At 43.7% G+C, this 16,423-nt stretch overlaps 1 protein-coding gene across 2 annotated transcripts in view; it reads left to right on the top strand.

Annotated features, from left to right (window-relative positions):
• Window positions 1–16,423, top strand: part of Snrk (SNF related kinase) — a 49,790-nt gene that overhangs the window by 25,960 nt on the left and 7,407 nt on the right. For both annotated transcript variants that reach the window (XR_003711392.1, XM_028767314.1), the window contains exons 4-5: window positions 11,143–11,284; window positions 15,446–15,658. Coding sequence is in view for 1 of the 2 variants with exons in the window: in XM_028767314.1 (XP_028623147.1) it covers window positions 11,143–11,284; window positions 15,446–15,658 (355 nt within the window). In the remaining variant the exon portion in view is untranslated. The remainder of the gene's footprint in view (window positions 1–11,142; window positions 11,285–15,445; window positions 15,659–16,423) is intronic.

Here is a 16,423-nt window from a genome sequence, read left to right as displayed (position 1 = left end):
TTTTGGACAAATAAGACCAGATTTAGAAACAGTGTGGCAGCTTCTTACAAAATAAAATGTACAGTTATCATGCAGCCCTGTGGTCAGTCACATTTCTGCTGTGATGTATAGCTGTGCTCACATCGACCCACAAGTCCACCATCACAGGGAGAGCAACACCTCCCACACCATGGGAGTTGTGCAGCAATAAAGAGTGTGTGAGGCTGGGAGGGAGTGGGGAGAGGAAAGAAGGGAGGGAAGGAGAGGGAGGAAGAGTGAGAATGGGGGGAAGAGGAGAATGTGCACACTCCAGGCAGCAGTCTATCTGCATCTTACTCACCTCACTCTGTATAATCTGTTGCCCAAAGGCAGGGCTTCCCTAGGACGGGATTCCCGAGTCTGGACTGTTTATTTGATGGTTCTGGTGGCGTCTGCTGTGGTTACAGTTGGTCATAGTCTGGACCTGGCTCTGTCCCCGACCTTATCATCTCCTGTTCCTTTGCCTGGAACTGAATAGTCTTGTCTAGGATTCTCCTGCATACAGGTCTGTGAGGTTCTTACTTCTCCATAGGTGGGGCTCCCTGCATCCTTCTCCAGTGCTCTGGACTCTGTTACCTCCTGCAGTAATAATGCCTGACTCAACAGCCCTCAGACCACTGACAAAACTGCCTCCGTGTGTCCTGTTTTGGAGAGACACAGAATGCCTTGGTCTGAGCTATGGCATGGAGACATTTGGTCTTAGATCCTGGCTACCTCTGGTTGTGGGAGAAAGAGTATCTGAGGTGCTCTCTACTCTGGAGACCTATCCTCAGGGGAATTTCTACAATGTTAGCTGCCATGGGAAAGTGGGGAGGGAGGACGAGCCTGGGAGTTTTGTTCACATGTTTTTCTACACGATGGCTTTAGTTGTATTTAACTTTCAGAAGCTTGCTTACATATGCATACTAAGCCAGGCTTTAACGCTGAGATCTTTCTTTCCTTTTAAAAAATGTAAAGTTAAAGAAAGAAAAAAGATAGAGAGAGAGAAAGGAAGGAAAGAAGAAAGAAAAGAAAGAAAAAGAAAGAGAGAGAGAGAGAGAGAGAGAGAGAGAGAGAGAGAGAGGAAGAGCTGGTATTTCTTGTGTAGTTGGTTAGTCTTTGTGTTAAAAAAAATGTAGCATAGTTGACAGAGCACTTGCCTGACATACAGAAGGCTCTGGGCTTAACTCCGACTGCTGCATAAACCTGGTGTGATACAGGCAAGACACTGTTGTCCCAGTATTCAAGAGATGGAAGAGGGGCCAGAAGTTAAAGGTCATCTCCTTTCTATGCCATCTTTCCCTTTCACGTAAGTGTGGACACAGGTGAGGCTGGAACTTCAGGAGTGCTTTAAGAACAGGTAGGCAGCAACCATTTAAACTCAGAACTGCATATAGTTGCAGAATGGTCACACCATCAGATCACATGCTCAAAACACTGACACCCCCTTCCCCTTCATTGAGATAATTTTGGTATGTGGCCCAGGCTGGTCTCTACCTCAAGATCCTCCTGAGTGCTAAGATTATAAAAGGTTGCCCTTTTTTATTCTTAAAGCTGTATTTATGTATAAAATGTAAGGATTTTGAAGAAGAAAAACTTGCTTGTAAAACAAAGAATTTAGTGGTTAGAACAAATGTCTGGTTTTTTGTTCGTTTGTTTTGTTTTGAAATGAGGTGTCTTGTAGCCCAGGCTGGCTCAGATTTGCTTATGTGGCTGAGGATGGCCTTGAGCAGTGTGTGACTTAATTCTTTCAGTGGCTATGGTTTCTGTCAGTCAGCTTCTCACTCACTACATTGACATGTGTGGAGAAAGATTAGTGCAGAGCTGAGTTAACCATGCAGACTGATCTGGAAAAGTGGACTTCTTCATAGCTTTTGTTCCAAACATATGCCTTCACCAGCTTCCCCTGTCTCACTCCCCTCTTCCCTCAGTAGCCACACTTAGATAATCTCCTGGCTTTTTAAAACATTGACTTACCCAGGGTTTTGTCCATGAGCCTCTTGTTGTTTTTGAATAAAGCCAAGGATTAGGAAGATAATTCAGTTGGTAAAGTGGGTGAAGGACCTGAGTTTCATCTCAGAACCCATAGTGTGCTAGTCTGTGTGCTAAGTAGGCGGAGAGAGCCAGACCTGCGAGGCCAGCCTTGTCTGCTTGGCAAGTTTCAGGTCAGTGGGAGCCCTGTCTCAAAAAGAATAAAGATGTGGATGGTGCCTAAGGCACCAGCTGAGACGGCCCCTAGCCTCCACACACACACTATACACCTGCAGGCACATATACACACAAATGCGTTCTATGTTTCATAAAGTTAATGCCCAAACTAATGTCCTTACATTTTAACTTAGGCAAAAACTGTAGCCTGTCAGCCATCGTGGCTCTGTGTCTGGGGATTTGAGGGATGGAGGCCCTCTTCAAGGCCTGGAGCCAAGCTTCTGGCATGAGGCCCTTTGCTGAACATAAATGAGGGCTAGTGGAGAGACTGAATAAAGAGAATGATAGTGTTTAGGTGTTTTGCCTGCATGTATTTATACCACATCTGTGCAGTGCCTGTAGAGGCCAGAAGAGGCATCAAATATCCTGGGATTAGAATTAAAGATGGTTGTGAACCGCTGTGTGGGTGCTGGGAATTGAACTCAGGCCCTGTGGAAGGACAATCAGTACTCTTAAGCACTGAGCCATCTCTTAATGCAACCCCCTTTTCCTACTGTAGACTATTTGGGTCGGAAATGATGATAGACAATTTGAGGTAAGGTTTCTAGACAAGGCTGTTTCTGAAGAGTCCGTCAGCCACTGGCCTCATTACCAACCACATTGTATATCATAGTGGACTTCGGAGTGTGCAGCACATTTGCTGTATGTGTTTAAACTCATTTGACACTATTAGCTAAGTTTATCTGCATCAACTCTTCACTTGATCGGGGCATATTTACTAAGGTGCATGGAGACCCTCTATGGACTAAGAGAAGCCCCAGATGGCATGACCCGTCACTGTGCCAGGATGGGGTTCTTGTCTGTTTAGCAGTGCTTAACTTTCCAGAGGACTGAAATTGGTGGAACAGATTCTTACAAGACATTGAGTCCAGCAGAATACCAGGATCAGATGATGTAAATAAATCATATTAAGTATAAGTCATCTCCAAGCTTGTATTCCAACATTCAAAGGAGCCTTTTTGGTTTGGGAGTTTTAGTGATTTTATGCTTTTCAGATACTATACAAAAGAGCTTTTCTATTAGAGAACACCATTTGCTACTTGGGCTTGGCTGTCACAAGGAAGCATTAAGACCGCACCTTTGGGCTCCTGAGGGCTTGCTCTCTGCTTCATCTGAGAACCAGTCTCAGCCATAGGTCAGCCTGTGCAAATGTGTTTTCAGATGGTACAGTGGGACCAGCCAAACCCATGATCCCCTGAGGGGCAGAGTCCTACTGTTCTCAGACGTAACGTTGTGCAGTGTATACCTTGCTGACTGTCCAGTACAGGCACAACTGTTACCAGATTATAAGAAAACAGCTTGATACAAATTGCTGGGATTGTCCATCTAGCTTCAATATCAAAATGATAGCATCAGTTAGTGGAGTTTGGGTTCATTGGTAGAGAATTTGAGTGACCTCTGTTTAACCTTTGACTCTGCAGCATTTGTTGAGGGAGGAGAGAAGGCTGTCATGTGAATGTAGGGTTGTCTTATATGAGATGGGTGTTGAGACTCCTAAACTGTCAGTCATTGTGTTCATAGAGATTTGCTTATGCATTAACCTCTCCACCCCTAGTCTCTTCCTTCCTTCGCCTTTTCTTTCCTAATTTAAAGCAGAGTCTGCCTTTCTACTTCCTGTCCTCCTGCTGTAGCCTCCAGAGTGCTGGGATTCTAGGTATGTATCACCACACCCTGCTAATAACTTTTGAGTTGGCCCTGACTTGGCAGTGCACCAGGAAGCAGTGAAAAACAAGAGACAAAACAAACAAAACCCACAGTCCTTTGTACCTAAAATGAACAAACCACATGTATTTTGTTTATGACTGTCAGAGTTTCTTACAGATGTACAGTAATTATCAAATGCTAGCAAGCTCAGCTTTTTGGTTTCCAGCTTTCAGCTAATTGGTAATATGGAGACCTCAGGAGATGGGCTTCCTCTTAGCAAGTGATGGGGAAGAATCTAGAAGGTCCTCTGAGGCCAGGTGAGCCCCTTTTTTTAAAGCCTGGTAGTGGATGATACACTGTGGAAAGGGGCCGTGCTTCTGCTGTTCCCAGCCCTTCACTGCTGACCCAGGCTTCAGTGTGATGACCTCTTGGTGCACAGCCTGGTGAGTACTAGTTTGTACATGTGCTGACTTTGTATCTATGTCTGCCTGTGGCCCATTAGAGGAGCCTGGGGCCCCACATGGGTTCCTCTGCATCTTAGACTGGTTCTTCAGTTGTCATTTCAAGTCCTGTAACAGGACTAATGTATTCAGAAGGTGGCAGGAGAAGAACTATGGTAGATGCTGACTGGAAGGATGGCTTATCTGGGGAGAAGGAATGGCAGATCCCTTGGGATGCAGTCTGTCAAACATATTCTTGTCTGACTAAGGATTTGTATATGAAGAGTTGAGGGGGAAGGTAAGCATTGATCTGTGCTTGGCCCTTCTGAGCAGATAAAAAGGGTCTTATTAAACAACTTGTAAGTAGGCACTGTAGAAGAAAATATTTTATCTTACAGGTGATTAGAGTTTCAGGATGTAGTATAAAACTATAGTGATCAAGGTTGTGGTAGACAGTCTTGTGTGAAGGTTCTTTCTCTGGGTTCAATCTCCAGCACACATGGCCCCCACCTCCAAAAACCTGTAAGCAGAAACAGTGCCTTTAGTTGCATTGTTCATAATTGCCCCAGGCTGGGCAAAGTTGTAGAACAGCTATGCAATTGAGTGCTCCTGATCAGGAGTCTCAAGTGCTCAGATGAAATCACATGCCTGTACTTTATGGTAAAGCTCAGAGGACACAAAATAGACCCATGGGGGTTGTGCAGGGAGCTGGGTTTAACCACAGGGCAGCACATAGAAACCATGCAAGATCGTGAGGTGAAGATGCTTTACACCGACTCTGGTGCGCTTTTGTAACTGTGTTTATTGGGACTTGCTGAATGTACCCTAAGAACTGAGATGTGTATATATTACACCTTAAAGAACTTGGGGGAAATGATCAGCACTATAGAATCCTTAACAGGCTAGTATTCAGGATTGTTTATGATGTCAGAGCTTTGGGGGGGCTCCTAACAGGCTGCCAGCAGGTCTTTCTTCCTGGTATTAAGTATTTTTTGCTTTCATAATCAAAAAACAGTAAATATTCACTTTATAACCAAGAAGTAGATAGCCAGTTTTTAGAGAACTTTCTGGCTAAAGTTATAATATGAAGGCACAGTCTGAAGGAGTCAACCAGGTTATATATTTGCTGAAATTTCTAGAAGACATACTGATCTCTTTGAATATAGGAAAACAAGTTATGTACATCTGTATGTCCCATGTCTAGTTGAGGTGTCAGGTTTAGACAACTGACGCAAGAGTAGATCCATCTATGTGAGAATTGTGGAACTCATTGATATCTTAAAGTTTATTTCTCTTTCTCTTCTAACAAGGAAGTCAATCCTTCTGCCAAATTTAACATTGTATGTTTTCTAGGGAGATGCTGTATCCTTTGTAAATGCATGCCTCAGTTTCCCTAAGCTTTGTTTCATTAAACATTTTGTGACTTCTGAAGGAAGCCTGTTTGTCTCAGCTGAGTGTTTCCATGTAAAGGAATTTCTGCAGCTGATATTCGTCTGGCTTTTCACCCATCTTCAATACAATTTATAGTTTTATGCAGAATCAATGGAAGCCTTACCTCACCAGCTGTTAAACCAAAGTATCAAGTGTCCATAGACTTCAAGTTTATCAAGTACCAATTATTCATACTCTTAACTGTGTTGTACTGACCAGACGGATGGAATTACACACATTTGTCTCGAGTGGAAACATTTCTACTTTTTGTTCAGCATCAAACTGGTTGTATAGGACTGAGTAAGGGTTTGAAGTGTCTAGTTACTACCTGGAACCAGCTGTGAAGTCACTGTCCTGACAAAGCGTTCTCCAGTGGGTACCCCTTTGAAAGAGCATCCACACTTTACACATCATGAAAGTGTCCTTGCCATGTGCTGCTGTGTTCACACCCTTGTCTCTCTGTGTGTGTTGCTGTTCACACCCTTGTCTCTTGTGTGTGCTGCTGTGTTCACACCCTTGTCTCTCTATGTGTGCTGCTGTGTCCACGCCCTTGTCTCTCTCTATGTGTTTCTGTATTCACACTCTTGTCTCTCTGTGTGCTGCTGTGTCCACACCCTTGTCTCTCTATGTGTGCTGCTGTGTCCACGCCCTTGTCTCTTTTGTGTGCTGCTGTGTTCACACCCTTGTCTCCATGGTTTTACTTTGATGATGTGTACATCTCAGACTTTGAAATCAGTACTACAATAAAATTGAATGACAGCTAGGCATTTCCCCCTACAGCTTATAAAAGGGAGGTGGATCAAAAAGGTGGATCTAATTTTGTAAAGGTGTGCATTTATAACTAATTCTTCACCATTGTCTTTAGCAGTTCCTTGAGGGGTTGTTCTGGTTAGGTAGAAAATTTGAGATAATCAGTGCACTCAGATGGACTTTGGGAATATAAGTGGGTGGATACCTGTGTTTGCTCTGACTTTGGTGTCCCCTTCACCAAGAACATGCAGATCAGTCTGTCTTGAAGCAGGAAATGGAGGTAGTCAAAGCAGCTTCCAGTATTGCCTGATTCCTTAGATTCCCTACACGCACGCACACACACACACACACACATGCACACACACACACATAAATACATAACCATATATATCTTCACACACATGGACACAGACACACATATGCATGTATATATACATACAAAGATGGTCAGTTATCCTAGTTTTAGAAAAAAATGCTTTATGACAGCTATAGATTTTTGTGGAACATACCTGGGTTTACTGAGTGTTCTTAATCTTTGAGGCAGTTACTTGTGTTAAAAATAGAAATAATTCACCAGGCAGTGGCTATGCATGCCTTTAATCCCAGCAGCTGGGAGGCAAAGGCTGGCAGATCTCTTAAGTTCAAGGCTAGCCTCCTCTACAGAGCAAGTTTCAGGACATCTGGGGCTACACAGAGAAACCCTGTCTTGGAAAACTAAAAAGAAAAAAAAAGGAAAAAAGAAAGGAAGAAAGGAAGAAAGGAAAAGATTGAATTTTTATTACTCTTGTTATGGAGAGATTGATCTGTGAGTCCCTTGTGGGAACCCCACAGATTGCCTGCCCCATTACAAGTGAAGATTCCCTGTCTCCAAGAATACAAGACTATGTTGAGGCCTCCTCCTTCTTTCTCCCTTTGTTCCTGTTCCTGTAAAGAATATCACACACACAGACACACACAGACACAGAGGGAGAAGGAGGGAGGGAGGGAGGGAGGGAGGGAGTGAGGGAGGGAGGGAGGGAGAGAGAGACAGAGAGAGAGAGAGAGAGAGAGAGAGAGACAGAGACAGAGAGAGAGAGACAGAGAGACAGAGAGAGAGACAGAGAGAGAAGTGCGGGGGGAGGGAGGAAGAAGCATGCTGCTATGTACCCAGAAGCAGTTGATATCACCAAGAAGTTACCAGAGAAGTGATGGAAGAAAAGATTAGGCTCATGGAAGCTGGATAAGTTGGCGAAGATGTTTCTCGCCCTGACATGCATGTTCTTCTCATGAAGCCATTCTGAAAGAAGTGGCCTGTGGTTTGGTTGGTGTTGTTCTGCCTGGCTATCTTACTTTATTTATGAGAGCTGTTTCCTGACTGGCACTAGGTTTGGAAAGTGGGATGTGAAGGAATGCTGAGTTGGTGTCTGTTGCCTGCCTGGATGGGTGTCTGTGTGTGTGTGTGTGTGTGTGTGTGTGTGTGTGCGTGCCCACGTGTTCGTGCAGGAGCACATGCACACACACGTAGCTCACAGTATGGCTGATAATTCTTTGGGTTCTTGAACTTTACCCTGTTTTGACTTGAGCAAACAAGTTTGCACAAGGTGGTAAACAGCTGACTAAAGCAAACCACAACTGGTGATCACTGATCACCCTCTACAGTCTGCTGCACACTTCTTAGAGGCCTTCTCCTCTAAGCTTTGCTGTGAGACAGGTTCTCTCAGGCTGACCTCAACTTGTGGTCCTCTATGTGTGGGCCACTGTGCCTGGCTGGTAGCCTGTTTTTATCATTTTCCTTTGGCCCCCTGTATTGAAAAAAGTAATGATTCAAGGACAAAAGAGAGAAGAGAAACAAATCAGGAGTAGAAATAAAGTACTCAATGTCAACAGAAGATTGGTTCCAGGACACCCCATATTCAAACTCCAGAACACTCAAGTCCCCTGTATACCTATGATAATAGTATTGGTATGTGACTGTCTTAGTGTTAACTGTCAACTTGACACAGCCTAGAATCACCTGAAGTCTTAGTTGAGTCGTTATCTTTATTGGGTTGGCCTCTGCATCATATCTTTGAGGGAATGTCTTGATTATTAATTGATATAGGAGGGCCCAGCCTACTGTGGGTAGCATATTATCTGGGCAGGTGACCCTAACTAGTTATGAGCCAGAGTGAGCCAGCCAGTGGTGTTCTTCTGTGACTTTCTGCCATCAACTTTGTATTAGAGTTCTGGCCCTAATTTCTCTCAGTGATGTACTGTGACTTCAAAGTGTCAGATAGATAGACCCTGCCCTCTGGTAAGTTGCTGTTAGTGTTTTATCACAGCAACAGAAGAAACTACAACAGTGCCCACACAGACATTCCCGTATGTACACTATAAGGACTCTATAGAGTGCCTTGTACATAGTGCTATGTACATAGTTGGAGCTACACTGGAGGATAAGGACAGCACGCCTGTGCATGCTTCATGCTATCCCTCATCTCCTGGGAGGGCTACCCACATCTGAAGCTGCCTGCTGTGTGACTGTATGGTCCTTAACTAAATGCTTCAAAATTTCTCACATTACTTAGTACAGGGCTATATTTCTAAGTTCCTCAACTTGTAAGCAGTTCCACATGGAGAAATTACTCAAGCACTGGCCAGACTTGGGGTCTACTTGTTGTATTTCTTCTTAGTTGTCCCTCTAACACACAGTAGACAGAGTGCAACTATAAATGCTACAATAAAAAGTGGGTCATGTGCTTGAGGAGATGACCCTTGCCTTAGTTACTTTCCTATTGTTGTCCTAAGACATGGTAACCAAGGCAACATACAGAAGAAAGAGAAGGTGAGTCCATGACCATAGTGGCTCACGGCTGTTTGTAACTTCAGTTTCTGGGGATCTGACACCATCTTCTGACCTCCACGGCACTGCATGCGTGTGCCATACATACATACATACATACATACATACATACATACACATTTGTAAAACACTCATACACATAAATCTTTTAAAACTCACACAAGGAGTTTAAGTTAAATATCAGCTACATACTTTTCTTTTAAATACCTTAAGGTTTTAAATACTTCTCAATGGCTATTTAAAGAATAAGTGTGGTTGTCAATCATTACTGAAGTTACTCAAGTTAGAGGCCTCAGAGATGCGTTGACAAGGCAGCCAGAGGGCGGCCAGACCATTCATGCATTCCAAGAGCAGGCCAGACATGTCCTAGGGATTAGACCAAGTGGTCTGTGTGTGTCTTAATCTCTGTGGCTTGTTCTGCTGCTGTTTGACTGCTTTTCATACGCATACCTGCATCTAGAAAGCCACACTGTGGGGGATAGAATAGCTGGGTTCTCACTTTTCATACGCATACCTGCATCTAGAAAGCCACACTGTGGGGAATAGAATGGCTGGGTTCTCACTTTTCATACGCATACCTGCATCTAGAAAGCCACACTGTGGGGAATAGAATAGCTGGGTTCTCACTTTTCATACACATACCTGCATCTAGAAAGCCACACTGTGGGGAATAGAATAGCTGGGTTCTCACTTTTGCCCTCCTTTTTTCATTTAAATCAAAGAAATGATTAACAAATTTTAATTTTCCTGTCTTTGTACTTCCATTATTTTGAGTGTTTTAGGCTTACATGAAAACAGCAGTTGCCTATTGCAGGTGTGATGGCACAGCAGGCCCCATAGTGCCTACGATTTCCTCTGAGCTTGTATGTGCTTGTGTGTGTGTGTGTGTGTATTTTATATATTTTATATTAGCATACATATATTTATATATTTGCATTTCTGGAGTGAAAATTTGTGATGCCTTCTTTAAATCCCCTTTTTTTTCTGGAAAAAAAAAAGTTCAAAAAAACCATCAGTCTTGTTTTCCCACTGTCAGGCTTGTTTAAAGACAAGGAGATGGTTGGTTACTGTTACATTTCCTCCAGCGTTTGTTCCTGTAGCTTCACACTGGGCAGGACCTGTCAGGACAGAAGTTTTTCCAAAGCTGGGCAGAACTGGGATACTTTAATGACAAGAACCTCTTTCTCCTTTAAAAAAAAAAATTTTTTTTTAAACTTTTAAAATATGGTGTGTGTTAGGGGAGGGTGAACACAAGTGCACTGCACTCGGAGGCCACAAGAGGGTGTCAGATCCTTTGGAGTTGGAGTTATAGGAGGGTGTAAGCCACTGAGTGAGTGCTGGGACTCAAACTCAGGGCCTCTGCAAGAGAGCTTGTGCTAACCACCGAGCTGTCTCTCTGCTCCCCCTTGTCTTCCCTGTTCTGATGAGCAGCTCTCTCTCTTTATCTGCATGATAACTGTGTTTTGTGTGTCTCTGAGCTGCAGCTTTCTCCTTTATACCTGTCAGGAGTTGTGTGACCCAGTCACTACCCCAGAATGAGATCAAGAACAACTGAGGTAGTGCTGACCTCAGACAAATCCTTTCCAGTTTCAGTTTTAACATCTTATCTTTGATGCTGGGTGCACTGTAGTCAGGGAAAAGTGGACCTCATCCCTGGCTTACACGTCTGGGAATACTTACCTCCTAGTTCTCTTATCAGACAAGGCTTAAACCCAGCTCTGTTGAGATTTTGTGGTCTGCTCTGAATATTTTTACATTAAGAATAAAATACTTGTTTTCCTACCTTTCCTCTTGCTGATGTTCCTAGTTTTCTAGAAACTTCGGTATTTAAATGTCGTCTTTGGTTTATAGACATATGGAGCCTGGGTGTGATCCTTTTCATGCTGGTGTGTGGGCAGCCGCCCTTCCAAGAAGCCAACGACAGCGAGACACTGACCATGATCATGGACTGCAAGTACACTGTGCCGCCCCGTGTGTCTGCAGGGTGCAGGGAGTAAGTAAAGCATGCACACGTCACATGACCCCATTAACCAGACACTGACTCACCAACACTCAGGGACACCGACATACCCTCACTGCAAGGGTTTGCGTCCATTCATTTATGAGATTAGTTTCTGCTGCTGTTGTTTGGGGCACATGTTAGTATTTGGTAAGAAATTCAGCAGGAGAATTACTTTTATTTTCAAGAAATCCTTTTGCCTTTCAGCCTCCAGAGTGGCGGTTAAGACCTTTCCTGGCCACTGCCTTTTTCTTCAGTGGCAAAAAGCTAGAGTAGAACTGTTGAAGCTTCCAGAAAAGAGTTGGGCTTTCCTGTTTGGCAGGAATGTGTCATTACACGGTGCCTCCTGACTGTGTCATGGAAGCACATTTTATTAACAGCATGTCATATGCTCACCCTCCCTCCCACAGTAAAGGCTGTGCTTTGGGGTGCGCCGCCGCGGTAGGCAGCCAGCACTGGCCAGCACGTTGGGAGAGAGAATCCTGTGAAAGGGCTGTTTGAAGTTTGTGATATTTCTAAATGAACCAGTTAAGAGTGTAGTTACCAATTACAATGTTTTCTTCTATATCAACAAAGTTTTGAGTTTTTCCTGACAAGCTATAAGGAAGAGCTATGCACAGTTGAGAGTTCTCTTTCAGGTGGAGCCCAGCTTAGGCATGGGATTCTAGGGCCTTAAATACTGGCTTTTCTGCTTACTGCCTATGTGACAGTGGAAAAGTGTACTTGATGCGGTTACTGTGAAAACCATATGAAGTGATAGTGTAAAGCGTATACTTCAGGCTCTGTGTGTGTGTGTGGGGAGGGGGTGATGGTGATGGTGGCAGTTTGAGGATGGAGCACATGAAGACTGTTTGTTTTAGGGGGTAGCATATAGAAGGTTTTCTCTGTGACTTGGTTGTGATGATGATTTTAGCCTAGGGCACTTGGGAAGCTCTGTCTCCTGTACTGGTGGTTGTTGACTTGAGGCTGGATCACATCTTCCAGTGTGAGTGCTCACATGCACCTTTGTGTGGACATGTGTGAGTGTATGTACATGGGCTTGTGTGCGTGCATGTATAGTGGTGATTTCGGTCCTTGCTCTTACTATTTCCTTAGGAGGCAGGTGTACACCGAGTGCAGGTTAGATGTTTTAGTTCAAGATTATCTTCTCTGCTTCCAGTTAAAAACAAACAAAAACATTATCTATTCACTTTCCATCAACTGCATCATTTGAAAGCCCACCAGTTCTAGAAACACGGTGTATGCTCCCATTCCTAAGATCTGAGGCATTGCCTCTATGTCTCTCTCCTAGAGGGATTATTTTTAATAACTATGGGATCATTCAGATGAGGGAAAAAAACAAAAACAAAATGTCCATTTTATCTGGCTTTCCAGTGTATGTCCTCGGGTGACACGGTACCTTTACTGCTGGAGCCACGCTCTGCATGTGTGCTCCTGCTGGTCATCAATCTGCAGCTTGTCGCTTCCTCTGCGTCTGTCCCAGGACCGGCTTCTGATGCTGTTACCTCACAGCTGTGCTGTCTTCTGTCCTCTTGTCAGTGTTTCTCTGCCTAGTGAGGGGCTGCTTTCTTATTCAGAACTTTATCCACTTCACAGAATCCCCTTCACTATTAGAATATTTAGGACTGAAAATGCTTCTGAGACAAGTTAGCCTCTTCACATTGGATATGATCAATAGTCTTTGTTATTCAACTTGAAGTAGTTCCTAGTGTTTATTGTCTTACTTTATGCCTGTCTTGTTTACAAGGTGATTTTCTTTCTAATTAGCTATTGTTTTTGATTATTAAGTTAGAATATAGTCTGTATATTGCTGGGTTTTCAAATTTTTGAGGCTTGTTTATGCCTGTCATGAGGACAGTTGTTATGATTGAGTTCTTGAAAGAATATATTTTCAAATTTTGGGGTCAGAGGTCTATATACATCTTTAAGGTCAAGCTCATTAATTGTTCAAAACTGTTTGCATTTAGAGGTTTCTTCACTGCTTCAGTTATCTCTGAGAGTATCTTCTACTGTGATGGTGGCTTTATTTTATTCCTTAAGACTTGTCGGCTTTTGCTTTGAATGTTTTGACACAGTTACTAGATGTAGGTGAGCTGCACACTGCTCTGTCTTCCTGATGGATTAATCAGCCTTCTGTTCTTGTTTAGTTCTGTGTGCTAGACAGAGAACCTCAGCGTCTTCTCTGGACTGGAATCTGTGTGGCATTTCCTCACCTTCCGTGAATCTTGAAGCTGTTTCTGTGTGTTCAGCTGTGGAGCTTATTCTGTCTGGATTTGTTGAAATCAGTGGTAGTTACAGATGTGGAGCATCTCTGCACACATCTCTTCTGACCTGACTCTGCCCTGGGTGGTGGGGTTTTCCTTTACCACCCTATGCTTCATCCTCAGCTAGCTGGGGAGGTAATGCTATTATTTTAGTTTTAAAAATCTACAGTTAATATTTATTGTCTTCTAAAACATTTTAAAATCCTAATATTTAACTATTATCTAATATGTAGCATTTTTTCTAACTCTATGAATTAATATTTTATATAGTCAGATATTGTTGATAATCATCCAGACGGGCTGGCTAAGCTCCTCTCAGCTGAATTATATTCTTCCACCAAAATTAAATCCTTCACCTTTTCTTTTGGGAAACATCTCTTAGTTACTGCTTCCTTAGGGGTGGCTTTATGTTGTGTGTGACCATGAAAGTCTTTGCTGAGTGTAAAGCTCTGGTTCTTCTTTCTCAGCTGTGAAGCTGTTTCTCCCAGTGTTTCTCAGAATCCATCACTGTCACTGAGAAGTCAGATGTCTGTCCGCCTTATAGCTCCTGCTTCAGGGCTCTGCTTTTTTCTTGGAGCGTCTGTGTATTTGTTTAGACTGTTAGGTTCTCGAGCTTATGATTTGCATTCTTGCATGAATTTGGAAAATTCTCAGCTATTACCTTCTCAGATATGCTGCCCTCTTCCTCGTTTCTCGTGTCCTTTTGAACTCTGCTGTGTGCGTGTCAGCTGTCTCCACTCTGTGCTGTGTATGTGTCAGCCGTCTCCACTCTGTGCTGTGTGCGTGTCAGCCGTCTCCACTCTTTTTCATCTCCATTTCTTGGTATTTTCTATCTTAGCCTAGAGCCAAAATCTGTCTTTATATTTTATTTCATTTATAACAGACAAATTACATTCATTTTATTTCATGTATTACATACAAAAGACTTGGCTTTATATTTCATGAATTCTCTTACATTTAATTTCCTTAATGTGTTCATGTTTTCTTTTTTTAATTTCAGAGGCTATTGTTCACTTTTAGAAGCACCCTTTTATTTTTTTCTCGAGATTGTCTAGCATAATTTTGCCTATTTCTCTTCCATGGTCATATCTGGAGTTTTATGTTTTAATCACATTTAACAATGGAAGTCTGTGCTGTGTGTTCGGCGTTTCCAGCGTCATCTGCATTCTGAAGTGCTGTGTGTCAGGGTCTTGCTGGTGGCACCTTATTTTCTTTGTGGGTTTTATTTGTGTCAGTTTTTGAAGCATTGTTCAGAATTCAGTTACAGTCTATAGAAAGGAGTTACATGTTTTCTAGAACCAGTGTTAGCACACATCCTCCTTCTCAACTTCCTCCGAACAGTGGATTTCTTTCTTGTTTCTCACTGGGGACTGAGATGGAGTCCTCTTTCTTTCCAAGAGCTTTCCATGACCTCTGTCTTCTGTGTCCAGTCACATGAATCTAGTGCAGCCTACCAAACAACGCAGGCCACCCACCAGCTGTTTGTCCCCATGATCCATCTGTGCTTTCACTCTGTTTTTAGCTATCAAGTATTTTATGTTTATTTTTTGCCAGTCCACTTCTAAAAATGTATTACATGGTATTATTCTCATCAAGAGAGTCATTCATTCATTCCTGTGACATGAGCTGGCCAGTGCTGTGTCCTGGGTACACTGGGCCCACTTGCTTTTCAGCATCAGGCAGAGGTTTTCCTCGCCAGTTATATCTCATCAGTACACTAAGAGGCTAGGATTGTTCTGTTTTATAAATACAGTGGCAGCAGACTCTCATTTGTCAGTGAATCAACTTCAATTGCTTGTGACTCTGTCAGGAGCAGTGCTTGTTGGTAACAGTCATTATTACTAGTCCTCACAAACAGTTTGCTTCAGTAATGGGCTACCTTTCTTCACAGCCTGATCACACGGATGCTGCAGAGAGACCCCAAGAGGAGAGCCTCTCTGGAAGAGATTGAAAGCCACCCTTGGCTCCAGGGGGTGGACCCCTCACCAGCCACAAAGTATAACATTCCCCTCGTGTCCTACAAGAACCTCTCAGAGGAAGAGCACAATAGCATCATCCAGCGTATGGTGCTTGGGGACATCGCAGACCGAGACACCATCGTAGAGTACGTCTGTGCTTGTCAGAACTGGGGGCAGAGGTCTAGGAGTCTTGATTCCCATCACCTTTAGACACTAACAGATCATGCTGCTTGCTTTTCTTAATACCGTGACTACCTGACTGAGAGCATTTTAAAGGAGGAAGGGTTTAATTCTTACTCGTAGTTTAAGGGAATGTAGTCCATTTTGGTGGGGAGGTATGGTGGCAGGATTAGGAGGTTGGCTAGTCACACTACTTCTGCCATCAGGAAGCAGGGAGTAAATAAGAGCCAGGCTGTAAAACCACAAGGGTCTGCCCCCAGGCTCACTTCTTCAGCAACTCTTCACCTCCTAAAGGTCATTTGGGGACCAAGTGTTCAAACACAGGCCTATGGGGACTTCCCACTAATCAGAGCACAGATGGAGCCCCCAGCCGGCAGCCCTCTGCATCCTTGTCCTCTAGCATCCCTGGCCCAGCGCCCAGTGTGTGAGCTTTTGTGCTCCTTTCATTCTAGTGGACAGGTAAGCCGTTGTCAGGTGTCATCAGGCCTTGTTGCCTGTGGAGGAGGAGTGGAGTAGGACACAGTGTACACAGTGTCTGTGGGAGTGACGCCATCATTCCTGGGTCCCACTGTGAGTGCAGAGATCAGCATCATGACAGCTCAGCATGCATCTTGTGGGGTGGCTCCAGTGGGGCTGTCACACGCTGCCTCTGGCTGCACTGTACTTAGCAGGATGGAATGAGTGGTCCCAAGTCTAAAGGATCTGCTGCACACTCCTGGGGCCTCTCTACC

Source organism: Grammomys surdaster, unplaced genomic scaffold, assembly GCF_004785775.1.
Source record: "Grammomys surdaster isolate TR1022 unplaced genomic scaffold, NIH_TR_1.0 172, whole genome shotgun sequence".
Taxonomy (NCBI): domain Eukaryota; kingdom Metazoa; phylum Chordata; class Mammalia; order Rodentia; family Muridae; genus Grammomys; species Grammomys surdaster.
Note: the sequence above shows the minus strand (reverse complement) of the source record. Positions and strands in the feature narration are given on the sequence as shown.